The sequence below is a fragment of the Pan paniscus genome, chromosome 5, assembly GCF_029289425.2.
Source record: "Pan paniscus chromosome 5, NHGRI_mPanPan1-v2.0_pri, whole genome shotgun sequence".
Classification (NCBI taxonomy): Eukaryota; Metazoa; Chordata; class Mammalia; order Primates; family Hominidae; genus Pan; species Pan paniscus.
In genome coordinates this window covers 16,736,490-16,756,325 of record NC_073254.2, presented here as the reverse complement: position 1 = coordinate 16,756,325, position 19,836 = coordinate 16,736,490, and the positions used below count along the sequence as shown (strand labels likewise).

At 39.2% G+C, this 19,836-nt stretch overlaps 1 protein-coding gene across 3 annotated transcripts in view; it reads left to right on the top strand.

Moving 5' to 3' along the window:
• GMDS (GDP-mannose 4,6-dehydratase) overlaps positions 1–19,836 on the top strand; it is a 697,044-nt gene that overhangs the window by 119,467 nt on the left and 557,741 nt on the right. For all 3 annotated transcript variants that reach the window (XM_063605120.1, XM_003805565.5, XM_063605119.1), the window contains exons 2-4: positions 1,963–2,007; positions 9,138–9,225; positions 10,805–10,914. In XM_063605120.1, coding sequence (XP_063461190.1) covers positions 1,963–2,007; positions 9,138–9,225; positions 10,805–10,914 — 243 coding nt within the window. The remainder of the gene's footprint in view (positions 1–1,962; positions 2,008–9,137; positions 9,226–10,804; positions 10,915–19,836) is intronic.

Here is a 19,836-nt window from a genome sequence, read left to right as displayed (position 1 = left end):
GAGCCACGATAACAGCACTGCACTCTGGCCTGGGTGAAAGAGCGAGACTCCATCTTAAAAAAGAAGAAGAAGAAGAAAATCTGCTCTAGGTTTGAATGAACCACAGAATGTGTCCCTTGTATGCTTTGCCTTGTCATTCTGCCTGAATTTATGCATGACTTCTGCATTAATGTAGTAAACACTCACTTGGCAGTCCTTTCATTTTCAGGGCCCATAGGGTGTTTCCAATTCCAGCTTTTGGTCAAGTAATAAGAAAAAGGTCCCCCCCCCCCCGCCGGAATATCTGGTAGGAGCTTTTGAAGCTCAAAGGGATATTTAAAGCCTGTTCAAATTGAAGAAACTGAAGAAAACCCAAACGTCCCCAACCACTTCTGAGGACACGAATTTCCAGTGGTTGGAGCTTCCCATTTTTATCTTTTCGTCTGAATGAGATGGATGGGGACCGTCTAGTTGGGCAGAAAGCAGAGGAGCAGTTATGGGATCGACTGCAAAATGTCTAACCAATTTATTTTCTGAGAGAGGCTGGTGACTTTTTATAGCACCTACGGAATGGTGATTTTTGAACTTTTGACCTATTAAATAGTTTAATTATATGTCTCTCATACTTTCCCTCTAAAAGTGGCACATGAAATATTTTAGGTCAAATGAAGACCCTTACCCAGAAATTTTAAAAATAATTATTAAGAACCAGTTGAGAATCTCTGTATTTTGTCAGACACCTTCATTTTAAGGCAGGAAGTAGCTATATGATTTAAGATTAATACAAAGGAAATACTTATGATTTTATAAAAAAAGAGAATATCTTCTTTTTTTAAAAGTTCATTTGTATGTGTGCATAATAATACAAATCTGATCCCCATCCCTGCTCCCTGCCACCTTAAAACCTTTTCAAGCCTTCAGTGATTTTCCAGAACCTTTAGGGTTAGCAGCCAGCTGTGGCCATTGCCTGGAAAGGCCAGCCCTCCAAAGGTACTCACCTTCCTCCACGTCCCCTGGCCTTCTTTATTCTACCATGGAGTCTTCTCCTCTCCACACTAGCCCTTCTATATCCCCAACCCACCTAGCTCCCATCTTATCCCTTCCCCAGTGATTTTTTTTTCTTTCCCTCTGGAGACAATGTCTCCCTCTGCCACCCAGGCTGGAGTGCAGTTTTGCAATCATGGCTTACTCCAGCCTCGAACTCCCAGGTTCAAGTGATCCTCCCACCTCAGCTTCCCAAGTAGCTGGTACCACAGGCACGAGCCACCAAGACTGGCTAATTTTTAAAGATGTTTTGGGCTGGGCATGGTGGCTCACACCTGTAATTCAACAGTTTGGGAGGCCACGGTGGGAAGATCACTTGTGTCCAGGAGTTTGACACCAGCCTGGGCAACATAGTGAGACCCCATCTCCACCAATTTTTTGTTTTGTTTTGTTTTAACAGTGCTAAGGTCTCACTGTGTTGCTCAGGCTATTCTCCAACTCTTGGATGCAAGTAATCCTCCTGCCTTGACCTCCCAAAGTACCAGGATTATAGGTGTGAGCAACTGTGCCTGACCCCCAGTGATCTTGTTTAACGACCCCCCAGAATTACTAAGATTTCTGCTTTATGTTGCTATGACACCAAGGCATTCTGCCCCCATATTCTGCATGTTTCACAAAACTGGTAAGTGGCAAAACCTAAACCCAAATCCATCTGATTCTGGAACTTCATGCTGTCTGTTGATGCATATCACTTTCCTGGATTTCATTTTCATCCTCTGTCTTCTGTGGAGCTCAAATGAATACTGTTTGTGAAAATGCTTTGTGTATAGTGGAACACCATGTGGTATTTATTGACATTATTGGTGTTATTTTTATTTTAGGTTGCCATTGTCCTTAAGTTAGGTAGCCTTTTAAATGCTTTTCTCAAAACTCTTCATCTAGACCACCTTTCTATACCACTATGAGACTGATGTTTTGCAATTTTTTCTTTCTCCCCAGGATGGTTCCTACCTGGCTGAGTTCCTGCTGGAGAAAGGCTATGAGGTGGGTGACTCAATGGGAAGCGGGCGCAGGCTGGTGGGGTTGCTCGCATGCAGCGGCCACATGCTTCCTCTGCTGCCGTCCTCTTGAGTGTGTTTTCCACTGAAACGCAGATAACAGATCAGAATCCGGGGAAGAATGTGTCTTTGGGCTTGTGAGCCTGCCAACCCATTGTGCTGTTTATCTGCTGGTGAGCACTGGTGGCTCCCCTGCACTCACAGTGTTCAGCTGTGGTGCACACTTCCCACATTCTCCGATAACGCAGCAGCCTGTGCAAGCGAAGCTGTAACATGATTCGGGTTAATTTATGATGTAATGTGTTTCATAAGAAAGTCCTACTCACCATGAAGTCACTTAATTCAGAAATTACAGAGAGCAATAAAAACCAAGCTGATTGTTGGCAAACTTGAATGAAAAATTTATACCTGGAGGTTTTCCTTTCTAATAGGCAACCATATATTTTATGGAGCTGAAACTTTTAGGTTTGCTGCTTTTGTCGTTGTCTTCACCATTTCTCCTTTCCTTAAAAGAAACAATAGTTTTATATATTAATTTTGATGTGCTAAGTATGTACAACTTAATTTTTTAAAGAATGTTTTTCAGATATATACATGTATATAAATTCATGCTATACAGAAAAAAAAAACCTTTACAGTGGCCCGTATGCTCTGATCCGTTTTATGAATGTTTACATTAATACTTTAGGATTATCTGTTTATTCTAATTGTTGGTACGTTATTTTAAAAATGTGTAATTGGGGCAAATGGAAACACAACAGGAAAGAATTTGGCATCTAAATGCCAACATTATTTGAAGAAAAAAAGTTAATTTTCTTTTAACTCATAATCTGAGAGCCTTGACTTTTAGACTTGAAGAAGTAACAGTAGATATGTTTAGCACCTTCTGTACCCTTATCCAAGAGCTAATGCTACATTTTGTAATTATATGAAAATAAATGGAATTATGAAAGTACATATGTATACGTATGTCCATATGCATAAGCTGCTGTAATAATCGAGAAAGAAATGCATATTCTACAGAGCAGAGGGTTTTAGAGTAGGTTATGTATAGTACAAAGTGTTGGTTTTAGAGAAAGACCTATATTTATTCAGGCTAGATTAACCTAACGCCTTAATATTTATTAAAAGGAATAGCTTGGCAGAGAGATGCCCATACTGTGTTTCAGATAGTTGGGACGAGCTGAGAGATGTTTGGCGGCTAGAGAGGAATTAGTGATGTTGTTGTGTATCGAGTGAACCTAGAAAATGAGCTAGCTGAGCAGAAATCGCTGCACTTGTGAAGAGTGAGGTGGCGTGTCACGCATGTCAGAAGTGATGCTCAAAACCACGTGAGTGTTGGGATCCACTCTTAGGGGGACAAGGTGGGCTGAGACTGGAGGTGAGGGTGGTGTTAACAGGCAGCGTCTGTGTCTAGTCCAGAGGAGGAGGGAGCACGGCTGTGCGCTGCAGTGATGGTGGACCCAGTGACAGTGGCAGGGCGAGTTTGGATGTGTAGATGGCAACCATCTCAAGCACCTGGTACTGTTAGTGTTACTGGAAAAGGCAGAGAAGCAGATCTCCATTTAGGTGTCCCTTGTTAAGGAACTAGCAGACTTCAGAAGACAAGAAGGATGAGAGATTTGCAAATAGATGCAACAAGAACCTAGGACTGCCGGATAAGCTGCAGATGTTTTTGTGGTATTTGAAATTGTAAGAGCAGATTTTATTATGACACAAAAAGACAATAGAAGGCCCACTTGGCAAATCATAGTTAATGGGAGGAATTTATCACTGAAACAATGTTTGAGAGAGAAAACAGGTTTAGGAGAGAGATCCGTGAACTGATAGAAGGAAACATGGTTGACACTATAGCGGGAAAGTACACAGCCACAAAGCATAATCAGAAATTAGTTCTCTTCCTAGTCCAGGGGAAATGTGAGCTCTCTGCATATTGTGGGACTGTAAGTGTGTTTATCCTTACTGTATTCAACTTTAATAGGCTGCTGTCCTCAATTTTAAGAGATTCGTATAACTCGAGAATAAACCATTAAAAGGAATCTGATGGTGGCACAGGCCTTATGTTTTTATGCTTAGGTCAAAGTAAATGTTAGAGTAATTTTTCAAATTGGCTGCATTGGAAAATTTCCCAAATTATCAGCTGCAGTCCCTGATTATTGAAGGCCATGAGTAAAAGAATAGGATTAGTAGATTGCATGAAGTAGGATGAGAGAGGGACGTATTTTATTACGTGTGAACTCGGGGTGGGGGGCAGTGGTGGTGGTCAACATCAGCAATTTTGGATGCTTACAGACTTCAGACTCTCAGCCTTTAGTGTGCATCAGAATCACTCAGGCCCTGTTAAGACACAGAAGGCTGGTTCAGGGATCTGGGAATTGTTCTTTCTAACACGACCCCAGTCAGTGTGACATTGCTTGCCTGGGTACTACAGATAGAGAAACCACCACAACTAAAGGTTTAGATGAGATCAGGTGATTGATTGAATCATATGATGAAGTTGAACACGGTACCCTAAGACATTTTAAATCCGTGAGGCCTTGCTTCTCTGGGTTGCCATATTATTTTGAATCTAGCCTTTGTATGAGGTATATTACTAAGGTCAGGAACAGCTGGAAACAACCTACTTAGGGACAGCAGAGGACAAACCAGGAACAGATAAACACTGTGAAGAAGAGCTTGATGCTGAGGCTGAGTTGTTCTTTCTAGAAAAGAAAGGCACACTGGTTGGTTAGCAGTGGTAAGGCCAGCTGTGCATTTTGAAACTGGGAAGCAATGGGCAGTGTGGAGAGGCCACAGTCACCTGGAGGGGAGCATGCAGGAGAGCAGGGCCAGGTTGGTGGGGTAGTGATGGTGGGTGGTGTAGGCAAAAACAAACCCTGTGTATGGAATTCATGTAGCACAGTCAGACGCACTCCTTTACTTTTTCTCCCATCAGAAAAGCAAAATGAAAGTATAAATAACTTAGCTAGCCTTAAAGCAAAAATAGGCATTTGCAGATGACTTGAAAAGCAATAGCGTGTACTAACAGATTGATTAGTTATGGTTAATCACTTTGTATCACCTCACGCACATTTAGACTCCTGAAGCCGTGGGGCCTTGCCATCAAATGTGGCCACTGAAATCCACAGATCTGATCATGCTCTGAACGAACCGTTTGAAATGAAAAAGTGAAGGGTTACTTCTCACTGAGAAGTGACTCAATTTAAAAGTTTAAAGGGACAGTTTTTAATGTTGTTTGTTTCTTGAATTTTGCCCAGGATTAAATGTTAAGGAGAGCATGAGGAGATGGATGTAACACTCTTTCATTCCTTATTACCTACAGGGGTCATCTCATAATGAGGAAACCCAAGAATTCTTGCGTTTTATGGACAATCGCTCTTTGATTATGCTGTACACTTAATTCTACACATTGCTGAAGTGCAGAGGATCATTCTCCTTTATCCCTGTTGACCAGTACAGAGCCAGAGGGGTGGACAAAGTGGTTAGCTTGCTGTGGCAAAGGAGCCTCAGGCTGGGCACTGGACACCTGTGTCTCACTCTTCCTCTGCCACTTGCAGGCTCCGTGACCCTGGGCAAGTCACTCGACCCCTCTGAGACTTAGTTGCCTTTTCTGTAAATGGGGATGATAAGCACACCTGTCTCCCAAGGTGGTTGTGAAGGTTAGATAAGACAGTATATGGAAAATACTTAGCCCAGTGGAGCTCTGTGGGACTCATGGGCTTATTGATCTGGAGGTGGCAGAGTGACATGGGGTCTAATGTGGACAAGCCAGTGGACACAGATCTTTAATCGGCTCTTTAGTTGGATTCATTAATGAGTATTCCTGAGTAGCAGGCATGTTCTGTTGCCTAGGAAGCTGGAGCTGTTTGCATTTCTTCCTGTCATAAGGGAAAACGGAGGATTGACAGAAATGAAGCTTTTTATGAAAGCGCATTCTAGTTCTAAGTGTGTTTCCAGCACCACTGTTAGCAGATAAACCAACAACACACTTTTGTACCCATTTTGCACTAAGTACAGAGGAAAACCAGAGAAGTAAAGACAATGTTGAACCCTTTAAAAGCTAAAATCTGGGACTATATGAAAATATATTAAATAACTTGGTAACAGCTACAACACAAAGTATCAGAATTTAAAATAAAGAATAGGTAAATTGTGACATGAAGTATCAGCATAGAAAAGAAATGGATATAAGGTTAGTCGCATTGTTATCTCTGGGAGATTTTTTGTTAGAACATGGAGATACTTTCTTTCTTAATCTGTGAGAATCCTTGAACTGTTTTTCTTCTGGGTTGTTATCCCAGAAGCCTTTATACTTTGATTAAAAAAAAAGGCTAAGCTTTTATGGATTTCATGTTGAAACTATACTGAGTGTTGGCAGGGCTGACCAAGTCTATGTCCTTTAATGTTGCCACTTACTAGCTGTGTTATCTCAGGCAACATCCTCATTCATGGAATGGGACCAGTAATATTATAGTAAGGGTGTTGTGATGATTAAGTGATTTGATACATACAGAGAACGGTGTCCAGTACATGATCATTGCTGTGTAAGTGTTAGCTATTGATATTACTTAAATAATCTATACTTTTCAAAAGGTGAGTGACATTAACCATCCCTGGGAGTCGTCCTTGCCTCCAAGAGAAATCTAGACACTAAGAATTTGAAATTCAGTGATAATAATTTTCCATTTTCTTGATCATAATTAATAAATAATAAAGCATTTCTGTTATGTTACCTGATCTGACTGTGGATTTTGAAGTTAAATCAACTTTGTTTTAAATGGAAAGAACTTGAAATTTTCTTTTTTATCACCTTGTTAAGTGGGACATGAAATTTGTCAAAAAACTCATTTTCATTTATTGTAAGACCTCAGTGTTTCAGAATTATATTTTGTTTTTGAACTACTATAACTTTGTAATGATTTTGATTAAGTTTATATAAAGCCAAATTCAGCTCTTTTATCTTTTCAGTGTGGTTCCTAACACCTCATATCTTTTTCTCCCAAAATCCTTATAAAAACAAACAAAAAGCTCTACCTACATCCCTTCTGTAAAGAGAAAGCCGCTAATCTCAAATTCTTAACTAGATTATGCAGTTTGCACACATTTTGGCTTGTCTTGAAGTTTGTATTTCACCTGTCTCAGAAGCAGACAGACCCAGCTTTCATTAGTTCTTAGAATAATACCTGCTGTCATGGATTAAGCATTTGGCAGGTCTTTCTTTCCCTGTGTACACATACCAAATGTTGGGAGTTAGAGGAAATTAAAACACTTGATTTTAAAAAAAAAGCAACCAGTGCTTAATGCTTTTGATTTTTAATGTGACAGTAAAGTCTTGGTTATGATTGGCTTGACTTTGTATAGTTGTCTGCATTTTAGATGGAATGCATCAAAATCATTTAATATTTTTGTCAAAGCTTTTTATGTTTATATGTAATGAATATATATTAATAAATGGCATGTCTCTATATTTTGGGCTGTTGGAATATGTGACTTCCCCAGAATCCAGCAATCTAGAGAAGATAGCCGAAATAACACTATTGTTATTCTTTTCATTGTCAAACTTAAATTACTCTTTTTAGAATATAGACTTTTTTTATTTAATAAAACAGAATTTACATCTGAGAAATCTATTTCATAAGTAACTTTGATAGTAAACACAAGTTTTGCTATGTATAAGTATATATGTGAAATATATACTTTTTGTTAAAATTAAGTTTATAGAGCAGTTCAACTTTACAATTAAGTAGCAACCTGAAAAATTGGAGATCATGAAGTAGAACAGATAAGCTTAAAATTAGTGTTTTCTCCACGTTTAAATTAAGAAGTGGATATGTATAGCCAAATCTCAATTTAATTCTTCCTAGGGTTGAATGTTTGCCTCCTAAAATGTGAAACCAAGTTTGCGAAGTTCCTTTCCTAAAATATTTTCGTGTTTACCAACTTTTCTTGGGTTTCGTTCTTTTGGAAAATAATGTTGATGAGTGCTTTTCTTCCAAAGCAACTAACCAACAGAAATATTAACTGTGGGTGTGTTGTATCCTTCGCAGAAGTCAATTTCTCATGTATGCCATTTAAAATGATGACATTTCTTTCTGTTTGAAAGAAAGTCTTATATTCTTATAATTTACCTCCGTATTTGGAATATTTGAGTCATACCAAGGATTAATTTTGGTTTGAAATAGAAATGATTGAGTTAAAATATAGAAGTATATTCAGCTGCAAATGAACTTTTCAGCATAAGAAGGAACACTTCTAAAATAAGTCAAGGATTAAAACTGCCACCAGTAGAACTGGAACTTGGGCAGCTGGTGACATAAGCTGGTGTTAGCATTGGCAGCACAAAGGGAGCAATCTGACATGAGAAGGAAGTGGGACTAGGTCTGGAACAATTTCTCCTGTGTGTCAGACACAAATAGTCTTTTCTTCAATATCAGGCAAGTATGCATTACATTCCTGTTTTATCAACTTTCCCCCCACCCCCCACCTATGGTTAAGTCAAGATAAAACAATTTTAAGAATCCTCTCTTCGTTTGAGTTTTCTTTAGGTCTTAAATCGAGTAGTACATAAATGCTGTCTCTTACCCATGCTCTTTAGCTTTCCGACTTTTCTACTTAGCTGCATAGTAACATCTGCTCTCTGATTATGTCTGTGGCTCCAGAAATACATACAGTAGATGCAAAGTGCAAGCTCTGAGGCCACTGAGAAGATGTGATGGTCTGGTGCTCTGTGATGAGCAGGCCACAAAGGCCGTTTTACCGACACGGCCTCGAATGGTCTGTCTTCAGTTTCAAATGGAAAAGATATTTTTGTCAGCAGTTAGGCTGTAAGTGCGTGTGTTTGGAAAAGGAGACATTTGAGTATCTACAACTAAGCATGAAGTCGCATAATTACCTGATTACGTTTGTTGAGATTGGCAGTAAAATCGCTGGGGAAAGACAGAGGTAGGATGTTGGTAGCTGGTGGACAGTGGTTGCGGAGAAAGTAAGCAGTGGGACTATTTCTAATAATGTAAAATAATGCTTACAAATCATTTTTTCATAAAGCTAAACATTAGCTAAAGAAGCTGTTTACTAGTCCTCATTGCACATTTGTCTTTCCACACTGTAAAAACTCAGGTCCATGGAATTGTACGGCGGTCCAGTTCATTTAATACGGGTCGAATTGAGCATCTGTATAAGAATCCCCAGGCTCACATTGAAGGAAGTAAGTCATTTTCTTTTTCTAGAATCTCTTTCTATAAGGTGTTTTCAGATGTTCCTGTGTTCAGATAAGGTGTTTTCAAATGTCATTTTTGTCAAAGCCCAACAAGTCACAATTATTTACCCATGAATTCCTGCACTGAATACGATTTACATGCCTTGAAAACCTTCCCTGCTCACTGCCCTAGGCCGTAGTGTCACGATGGTTTGGCTGTTAGAAGGCTATGAAGTAGATGGCTTGGAGAGACCAAGAAAGGGCATGCCTTTGATCACCCCTCTGCAGGTGTCCTTATCCCCTCAAGTAAGAGCAGTTCCACACTGGCAGTGCACCGACCTGCTTTTTATATTCGGTCCAATTTAATCAATTTAAACAATCTTTGTACATTTAATTATTTTTAAAAATAATTTGTGAAGATAGGCCCAAATAAATGGCAATCAAAACTGTTCTAAATGACTGATCATTGTCAGTATTTGCAGTTGTTTTGCTGCTTTTGTTAATTTGTCTGTATGCAGCTGTACAGTTTATGTAGCACAAGCAGACTGTTTTCTTGTTTGAGCCTATGGTAACTCCTGAGGTGGATAGGGAGACCCAGAGAGCACTTTATAGTTGAGGAAATGGAGACAGAGAGGTTATGAGTTTTCTGAGGTTGCGCACTGTGAAGAAGGCAGAGCTGGCACCAGGACACAGGGATTTTAATTCCAAGTTCAGCCTGTATTATGTGGCCAGTTTTTCCAGCCAGCAAGGACGATACAGTCAGCTTGTAAACCATATGTGGTTTTGTATTCACCCCTGAGCCCTGCATATTTGAAGGTTTGGGCTACTTGTATAGGTAGTGACAGCATCAGGAAGATGATGCAGTTGTCCACAGTAAAAGGCTTTCCACTTTAAGTCATGAAGTGTGGTGTCTTTGAAAATCATTATTGTTTTTGTGCAAAGTTCAGAACAGTCCTGCCACTGGATGTAGCTATAGATCAATATTATGTAAAAATGATGAAAAGATCAAGTTAGTAAATCACCCATCCACTTCTTATGCTAATGAAGTCAGTGTAAGGATCTGTTTAGATTTAGGAGTTGTCCTTCAATCAATTATGTCACCACATCGGGCATTCAGGCAGGGCCTAAGGTTGATGTTTATAAAGTACTTGAAAATTACTAGATAAAAGTATCTAAAGAAAAGAGAGCTGTCCTCATCATCATCAATGTTACGGATTGCTTTAGATGGTATACATGTTATTACAAGGTTTTCTTTTTCTGAATCTCATTCTTGCAGAACACATCTTACAACCACCTGGAGCCCTAAGATATGTTATTGTATAACATGTTCGTGATACTGTGCTTTAAAAAAAGTTTTTCTGAGTTGACCACCAAAATCTTTTACAGACATAGGCATTATGTAGCTATCTTTCTATTATTTAGGTTAAAGATGACAGTTAAATTCTGCTACTCCAGAACCATCAGTACAGCATTTCCATTTTGACCCTGGTTTTCACACTTTCCAAATATGCATTTCAATTTTGATGTTTTTAAAAACTGAGCTTATGTTGCTTTTCTCTATCTAATGGGATGTTTTTGTATCCTGAAGACATGAAGTTGCACTATGGCGATCTCACTGACAGTACCTGCCTTGTGAAGATCATTAATGAAGTAAAGCCCACAGAGATCTACAACCTTGGAGCCCAGAGCCACGTCAAAGTAAGCATTTTCATTAGGATTTCTCTGGCCGTGTTTCTGTGGCGTTCTGTATTTTACTTGTGTCTGCTGCTTCTCAGTGTAGTAATATAATCACTGTTCTTAGTCTTCAAGTTGAATTGTCAGTGTTAGTTTGAGTATTAATCCTAACTGAAGTACTCATAGATTTTTTAAAAGTCTCTTGTCTGTTATTAAACAATATAATAAAACCTTACCACTAATATTGGAATAGCAGTATTTGTTTATTTTGGGTTGTTCCCTGTAGCCATGAGGCCCATGGATGTGTTTTCTGCCATTTCAAATAACAGATTGTGAATTAAATGTTTTGTTAAAATGTTGGAAGATGTAACTAAGTAAAACCTTTATGTTAATATCAATTTTTGGTAGCGGCCAAATTACTGGCTGAGAGAATATTTTTGAGTCCCAATAATATGTTAAAATTAGCTGAATTAACTTTTTAATTGTGAATGGTAAAAATCATTGGAAGAAAGCTTTTTAGTCTCCCTCCTCCTCAGTGTGATATAGCCAATGTGGATTTTCCCCTCTATTCGCATTCTGGAAGGAATCACGGTAAACATCACAGGCCCATCCTTAGGGTTCTAGTGATCTGCCTCATTCAAGTTCTTTTTGCCGTGTCCTCCTGCTCACATGAATCAGTGAAATCTGAAGCCATGAATGATAGGAGTTCTATTTAGATACTTGTTCAGACAGGATGGTTAGTGGACCTGAGAAATAAAAGCAAGTAACTCTTAAGTTATAAAAGCCCCTCAAAAGTCCAGAAAATGTATGAGTTTTTTGTTTGTTTGTTTGTTTGTTTGTTTGTTTGTTGCTATTTAATGAACAAGTACAGGAGTCTTAAGAAAGTTTTTCTTAGGTGATTGGCTGTTTTTCTGTATCCCCAAGTTTGCATAGAATGGAAGCTAAACGCCTATTCTATGTGCCTCTGCTTGTTTAAGGAAGAAATCATGAACTAGATAAAATGAAACCAAGTGGAGAACATGGTGAGAGAAACATAGCAATAAACTCAACCTTATACCTGATTGTCAGTCTTCATTATACGTATCTCTTTCAAATGTTAACCTTGAAGGATGGCTACATATTGATGAATGACGATACCTCATATCTGCCTGTGCTGTTTATGAAGAAACATTTTTCTTTTCTTAATCTGTGATGATTCTGTTCTATATCCAGACTTTCACCAAAGTCTGTGAAAGGTATCAGGGTCTTTAGGTTACAGCTTAGCTATTTTTCTAAATGATTCTCCATGTGTTTTTTCATTTTGGAAAGTCTCTTATGCATACTGTGTGCTTGAGAAATTACATCCCTTCTTTCCTATAGAGAAGCGGTGACTTTTTATCATTCCAGGAATGAAGACTTTATTTTTCCCTAATTGAGGTAGTCAGTCTATCTTCCACATTATAGTTCATCTGGCTGCTTCTTGACCTTCCTGACCAGCCATGAGAGTATCTTCCAGACAAAACAGAATGTTTTGGAATGAACATTCTGTTATTCAGTTTCCTTTAGATTAAGAAGTTTCCTTTGTAATCATAGATAGTTTATCACCTCTAGGAGCTAAAAATTGTAATGAAAGATGCAGAAAATTTTTATAAAGGTTTATTTATAGAAGACCTTCCCCTTGTCATTTAGTATTAAATGGGCTGATTCTTTCCTTTCCCCAAAACATATTTATAGTTCAGAAATATGTTATAGTTGGTTTTCTTAGTTGTAGTGATCATGATAGTGTTTTGTTATCATTCTGGTGTGGTTATACTGTAAGTAATAGAAATCATAGGCTATTGAGTTGGTTCCCTCTACATTGCTACACATGTGAAGTTTATCTTTTTTTATGGTATTTTGGCTGCTTTTCTTAACGGTTAGTTAATGGGCGGCAATGGCACTCTTCAGTGAGAATTTTGGTTTGTAAGGTCATTTAATCTTCCAACAAATATTTATTGAGTGCATACCTCATGCAAGGTGTCATGCATGGTACAGTACAAAACGCTGTGTCAGATACACCTCTGCTGTGGGGGTTTCAACTCTAGGAGGGGTGATTGGCACAAGTGTCTGACTCTTTAGAGGAGGGTAAGAGAGAACTTCCGTCTGAGGGTAGATGGATAGTGCGAGGCGGAACCGACACTGGCTCTGGTGTTGAGGTATAGAGAGGACAGTTACAGAGTTACAGACGTAGTGGGAAACTAATAGTTGAAACGGGGGTAATAATATGAGGCAAAGAGAAGTGGGAAAACTTGGTACATGTTTTCAGCATCATGAGCCTTCTAGATGAGCTGAGCAGAACCAGTATGAGGAGAAATGTGAGGTAAGGCCAGGTAGGAAGCTGGGCTGTGCCTGGGCAGCCTACCCATGTTTTGAACGGGGGAAGATATATTCAGTGATGACTTTTAGAGGTAAGAGTCTAGAGGTAGGGCTTAAGAAGAGCTAGGAAGTTGCTGGATGAGGATGGTGTCACTAGAAATGGGGGTGGGAGTGAGGAATGAAACAGGATGCCAGGTGGGGCTGATTCCTCTATGCACTGATGTGGTCACTAGAGAAGAGGGAAACCCAGGGCTCCAGTGCCCAGGGGACCAGAAGGTCAGTAGAACCAGTACTAGAAACCGACATTCACGGAGGAACTTTTGGAGTGGGGTTGGAGAAATAAGTTCCCTTTTGGAAACATTTTACTGGCGTTACTTGAAGGACATTCAAGGGAAGCAGGCTATAAGGTAGCTTCAAATATGCTGTGAGTTTTGAGAGAGATCTAGGGTACAGAGCTGTATATTCAGCTCTTGAGGTCTTAAAGATGCCAAGTAGTAACTGGAGAAAGACGGGTAGAGGACTGAAGATTGAATCTTGGAAACAGGCTGATAGTGAGAGGGTGGGATGTGGACAAGTAGGGCTGATGACTGAAGTGGAGGAGGCAGAGGGTGGGATTGTGCCATGGCAGTCAAGAAATTGGGTCAGTGCAAGCAAGAGGGGATGAGGCTAGGAGAATGAGGATCAGGAAAAGTCACCGGCCTTGCCAGTTAGGCCAGCGAGGATTTGTGACGTTTTAAAGGAACATTTTAGTGACGTGACAGAAGAACTTGGCCAGCGTGCAAGGGGTTTAGAAGTTGAGAGGTTATGAGGGAAATGCAAATGGAATGCATTTTTTTCCAGAAATTTTTATGTAGAGGGACAAGAGAGAATATGATAGATAAAGCTTGTAGCATCATGTGTGGGTTGCCAGGCCTCTCTTCAGAATCCTTGATTCTTTAGGTCTAGGGTGGGGTCTTAGAACTTGCATTTTTAGGGTGTGTCCAGATGATGCCGTCCCTGGTCTGGGAACCGCACTTTGAGAACCCTTGTTCTAGTGTTTCAGGTTTCTTGGTTTATCCATATAGAATATGTTCCTTAAATGCTTTCTTCTTAGACCTTTGCCTTTAATATATAGGTTTTTGAGTTTGATGTAAAATAATCCTATTACTTACTAGTTAATGACTTAATGAGCTTTTAAAGCCCAAAACTACGTCTGCAGTCAGGAGTCATAAGAATGGAAAGCGAATTTGATATATGTTTGTATCAAAGTTCTTGATATTCAGAAACCTCTTTTTCTGAATTGTACATAGTCTGAGATAATAAATACTTCTCAAGTACTTAGTATGAACAGCTCCTCTTAGAATGTCCTTCGAAATCCCTGTTCTGTACCACTGTTTATGCTGTGATCTGTGGACAGGCTTCGTCATGGCCAGAGCGGGCGTGGGGAAGGGGCTTGGGGTGATGGCGCCATGTGATCACAGACTGCTCATCTGTCAGGTTGCTGGCAGCATGCTGCTGTGTTCCCTCACCTCTCCAGGGCTCTCCATGGTGGGTTGCAATTGTTTGTTTGTTTTCTAGTAGCTTGTTAGGGGAGGAATTAGGATGAAAAAATACATATTTTGTTTCTTATAGTTAATTTCTCTATATTAATCAGCTTTGTAGAATTTATTGTATTCATAGATATATTTAGACAAAAAAAGTTACTTCTGACAGTGTAATGTTTGCCATAAGATTAATTAAATTTCTTGTTATTTGGTTTGGTGTCCTTTTGAAAAAAGGTTCTAATATTAGCACATATTTGCATTTAATTTTGAATCCGTGACTTCTAGACTGGGTATTGTTTGTGTTGGCTTCTGTTTGTATGGAATAAAGTCTCCTATCACTCTCACTTCCAGTTAATTTGATGTGGGCTAGGGTATGCTAAAAGTAAGGAAAATAAAATAATAGGAAGTTGGTCTGGTTTCCTGTAGGAAACCAATGAAGATGAAATTGGTTCTTGGAATAAACCCACAGAAGTCTGGGAAATACTGACTGAAGACATTTTTCTGAATCATAAACAGAAAAATTATGACTCATGAAGTAGGTCATTGAAAGGCTGGTTTGATCTTATGTGGGAGAAAGTGAGAGATGACTGAAATGTACTAGTTATTAAAAGAAGTTAAACCTAGCATGATGACATCATCCAAGTAGGAACAAATTATCCAATGCGTAGTCCTGCCCATTTGATGGAGAAAATGTTTTAGGAAACTGCTTTTTTGTTGTGGTTGTGTGGTTGGTTTGTTTGTGTATTTTTTGCTGTGTAAGTAATAGTGTTGCTTAATTGTTTAACTTTAATTGCTGTCCGGATTTTCGATTCGTCCCCCACGTCTTGGAGCTTCTTTAATAATCTTAATGTCATTTTCAAAGTAGTGGTGTTGGTGAGATCTTTCTACAGTGAACCTAGTGCAGTATTTCTTTCCTTTGCCTCACAAAGCCATGTTGGTATTGCCTTGATTTTTCTCAAAGAAACAACAGTTATTCCATCGTGGAATGTGTCTTTAGTGGAGACAGAAAAGTCACTTAGTCTTTTTTTTTAGTTTTGAAAAGGATTTTCAAATTCTTTCTCAGCGTTACAAACCATGAGTATGTCTTTCTTTCACTTTCTCTCACTCAGATTGAATAACCCATACTTTCTACTCCTTTTCTAACCCTTTAAATATCTGTATTACTTTCCTTTTCAAGTCTCTGTGTAAGTTATTTGTTAATTTTGTTTCAGGACTGCTAGGAGGCATGAGTGCCTGGGAGGTACACTGGGTCATGACCATGTGGCAGGAGCTGAGATTTCCTCACATAGTTGTGCGGGACAAGTTAGCAGATTCTGACTGTGGAAGCCCCAAGGGGTTGAGTCTAAACACTCCTCCACGCGGGACTTCAAGCTTGGGATGCCAGTCAGGAAGCAGAGTTGATTGTGAGTCAAGGGGCCAGTGCATTAGTGACCTGGCACGAAGTTAGAATCTAGGAGGGATGAGACAGAAAAGCTAGTTAAAGGAATGGAGGTGGGAATAAAAATAGTCATGGGAATTAAATCTGTGGCCCCTGGGAAAAGGCCTAAGAAACTGAATTACCTAAGCTAAAGAATGGTCATCTCCAGTGACATTTTCCTGGTGGTTCTGAGAGTTGAAATCCATACCTTAATAGCTGACCCCCATATTCGTCCCCAGGAAGCCTGAACCTCTTGGGGCTGTTCTAATTGAGGGAGGGGGATGGGTGAACAAATACATTGGGAGAATTGCATTATGGTGGGGAAGGGCGGTTGGTGAAAGGTGGGAGTCTATAGTTGAACATCTGGTTAGTGCCTGACTAACCCAATTATAGAACAAAACAAAATTGCAACAGCGTGGCCCTTTACCGTGTAATTACAGTAAGGATAGGGGGTAGCCTATTAAAAACCCAGAGCAAACAGCAGAGAGGGACTGTTCTTCTGTGTTCTTGCTCATTCATTTATTTATTTTGGACCCTGGGGAGCCTGACAGGGAGGTGTGAGTAGAGCAGGAAAGTAAGGAGCAGGCAGGGAGCATAGCTATTGCTGTTAGAAGGAAAGAGAAGCTGTTAGAACATCCTTAAATGTGGATGAGGGCCTGGCCTGTGGCCCATACAATTGCATGTTAGCATTCAGTAAGTTAACATGTGTGAATACAGCCATCGGCCCTTTACAGGCCCTGTGCCCAGAGGATGCAGCGGGGAGACATTATGTCCACTGCTGGAATAGACGACTGCCATGGGGCAGAAGAGGGGAATGTTCTCACAAGAAACTATGGTCCAGGCAAGGTTATCAAATCAGGGGTGCATATCACAGTTCCTGGGACACACTCTAAAACTTCATATCCAGGTCCACACCAGACCCTGGGTGTTGGACTTTTCTGTGGCTTAAAATCCTGGTCACGTCACATGCTCACTACACGACCCTAAGAGGGCACTTAGCCTTTTAATGCTTCTGTTTTTCTCATCCATGCAGCAAGCACCTGCCTTAAGCTGTGTTTCCTTAAGATGTGATTCTACCTGTGGGCCTATGTATGTGGACTTGACTGTAACTCTTTTTCCCTAGATATCTACTTGTCTCATTCCCTTAACTACACTCGAACTTAAGCATCAGCTTCTCCGTGAGGCCCCCTGACCATCCTGTCTCCAATAATATCTCTCCTGGGATTGGACCCTCACCACCCCAAGTCCTGATGAAGGAGGCAAGCAGTGAATGCAGTGGGCATGGGGGAAAGGAAATATGCATTGGCCGCTGTGTGTCCTCCTTCACTTCAGTCCCAGTGTGCTGCCTGCTCACAGTTCAGTCTAACTTGAGGCAAATTATCTAGAGAAATGGATGGGCTCAGGTTACATAGTCAACATATCCGTCTTTGCTGTTTCTGCCTGAGACTGAGGCCTGTCATTTGCCTTAGCTGCTGTTCGAAATGATTGCAAGAGTGTCTTCCTCATTCAAATAACTATTTCCTGCCACCAAAATGTTAACTTGTTATGATGTATTCTAAAGGAAAAAGTGATGTTTTGGATCCTTTGTTTTTTAATAAATGGGCTCTAGAATTCTAAAGTGGCAGAGATTTTGTCACAGAGCCAGCTCAAGCACTTATTTCACAGGTGCCCACCTGGACGTGCGGTTCATAAGTAGCCACACGCTACCTAGTCTCCAGCCCAGATATGATGCCACTCAGTCTTCCTGTCACACTACTAAGCTGAGAATACCGAGGCGGGCAGTATCGTTGAACTGTGAGGGGAAGATACCGCAGGACTCTGATGCTTTATATCGGACCTCTTGTCATTCCCACTGTTTACTACAGTGAAATGAAGTTTTGGTGCATTTGAGTTTGCGTTTAAAACATTGTTCTTTCCTTGCTGGAGGGAACTGGTTTTAATTAATACCATATGAAAGAGTATTTGAATAGCTAGAAGATCCCCAAATTCAACAATGCCAGGTGCAATGTTAGCACATCAGTGATACTAACATAAAATTAATATATATAATATATACGGACAACAGAAATCCTCGGTACTAACTCATCAGGAATGATAATCATCTTTTTGGTTAGGGTAGTACAATTTAATTCAATATAAAATTTAAAATTTTGAATATCTACACCATGGTGGTTTGTAAGTTAGCTTCCCTAAAAGCTATGGGAGGCAAATAATATTTGCTACAATTTCTTAATGAAGACGTTGTTAGAATGAGCAGCTTGTTCCTATTCATACAATTATTTTTAAATGAAATTGTCAAGTCAGTTATATAAGTATAATGTGAATTAACCTATTTTCTAAGATCTAAAAATAAATATTTCTGCTTTAGCACTGAAAATACATTTTTGTCCATATATTAGTGTACACAAACTGTAACTTCATATTGGGTCTCTGAAGATAACTTATTTTGCTTAGTATATTTATGAATCGATATAGCTTATTATGATGTTATATGAGTTTTAAAACTCATTGTTATCTTGTCATATGTAATTTTTAGATGTGCTCAGAGCAACATAAATCACTCTATTTTAAAACTCATTGTTATCTTGTCATATGTAATTTTTAGATGTGCTCAGAGCAACATAAATCACTCTAGTTTGTTAGCAAATTATGAATGTTCAAATAATAAAGATTCCTTATGAGCAGAATGCTTTACTTGTTAAAGAGCAGTGAGTACTTTGAAAGCCTGAGGATTAATAAGGTATGTTTGCATTTAGACCTAATATCTCTGCATACTATAGTGCATTTTGTGTCTAGAAGAATTAGCTCTCTTACAGGTACAGTGAGTAGGTGCTTGGAGCAAAGACTGGATGCTTTTAATCTCTGTGAATAGGTGGTGTGGATGGAACAAACCTCTACGGTCAAGTAATGTTACAGTTTTGTTTGTTTTTGTTCTACAAGCTCCCATTTCTTTCTGATCAGTCCTGTTGTCCCTTCACCTGTGTGGACACAGCCCCCGTGATAACTTAATACAGTTTGTAACCACTTTTATTTGTTACAGGGCAAAATTGCAATACAAAACCTTTTTCATTTTATAATTTCATGTTTAGGTTTATAATGAATAAACACCACGATTGTAAATATGACTAGTTTATTCCCATGGTTCTTAGGAAGAAGTTGAGCATTTTTGACTTTGTATTCATCAGGGTAGGCAGAAGTGTATGCTGTTGGTGGGTACCTGTGTGTCATCTGGCTCAAATTCTTCTTGGAAGCCTGTTGTAGATTTGAGCAATTGAATTCAAATCTAAAACCACTTAAAAAGTCCTTTATAGTCCATTAAGAATTTATATGAGAGAGAACACTCTATGAAAGTTCTCCTCTCCCTGTTCAAACAGATTGTTCTGTTTTATTAGAGCTAGGTGGTATTGTAATTTTGATAACAGCTAATAATGTTTGGAATTTTGCTCATAATTAATTAGTGGACCACACAAAGCTATGCTTGTTGGGTTTTTCACCCTTAATGTGTTTATAAATAGTGGCTTGTTTACTAAATAAAATCCAGAGTAGCATTATTTTAGTATTGCAACATTATTTTATATATATTAAGCTAAAATTAATACAAATAGCTAAATGAACATATTTACCATAATATTAATTTCTAGATGCTATTTATAAAAATGGTGGGTAAAGAGT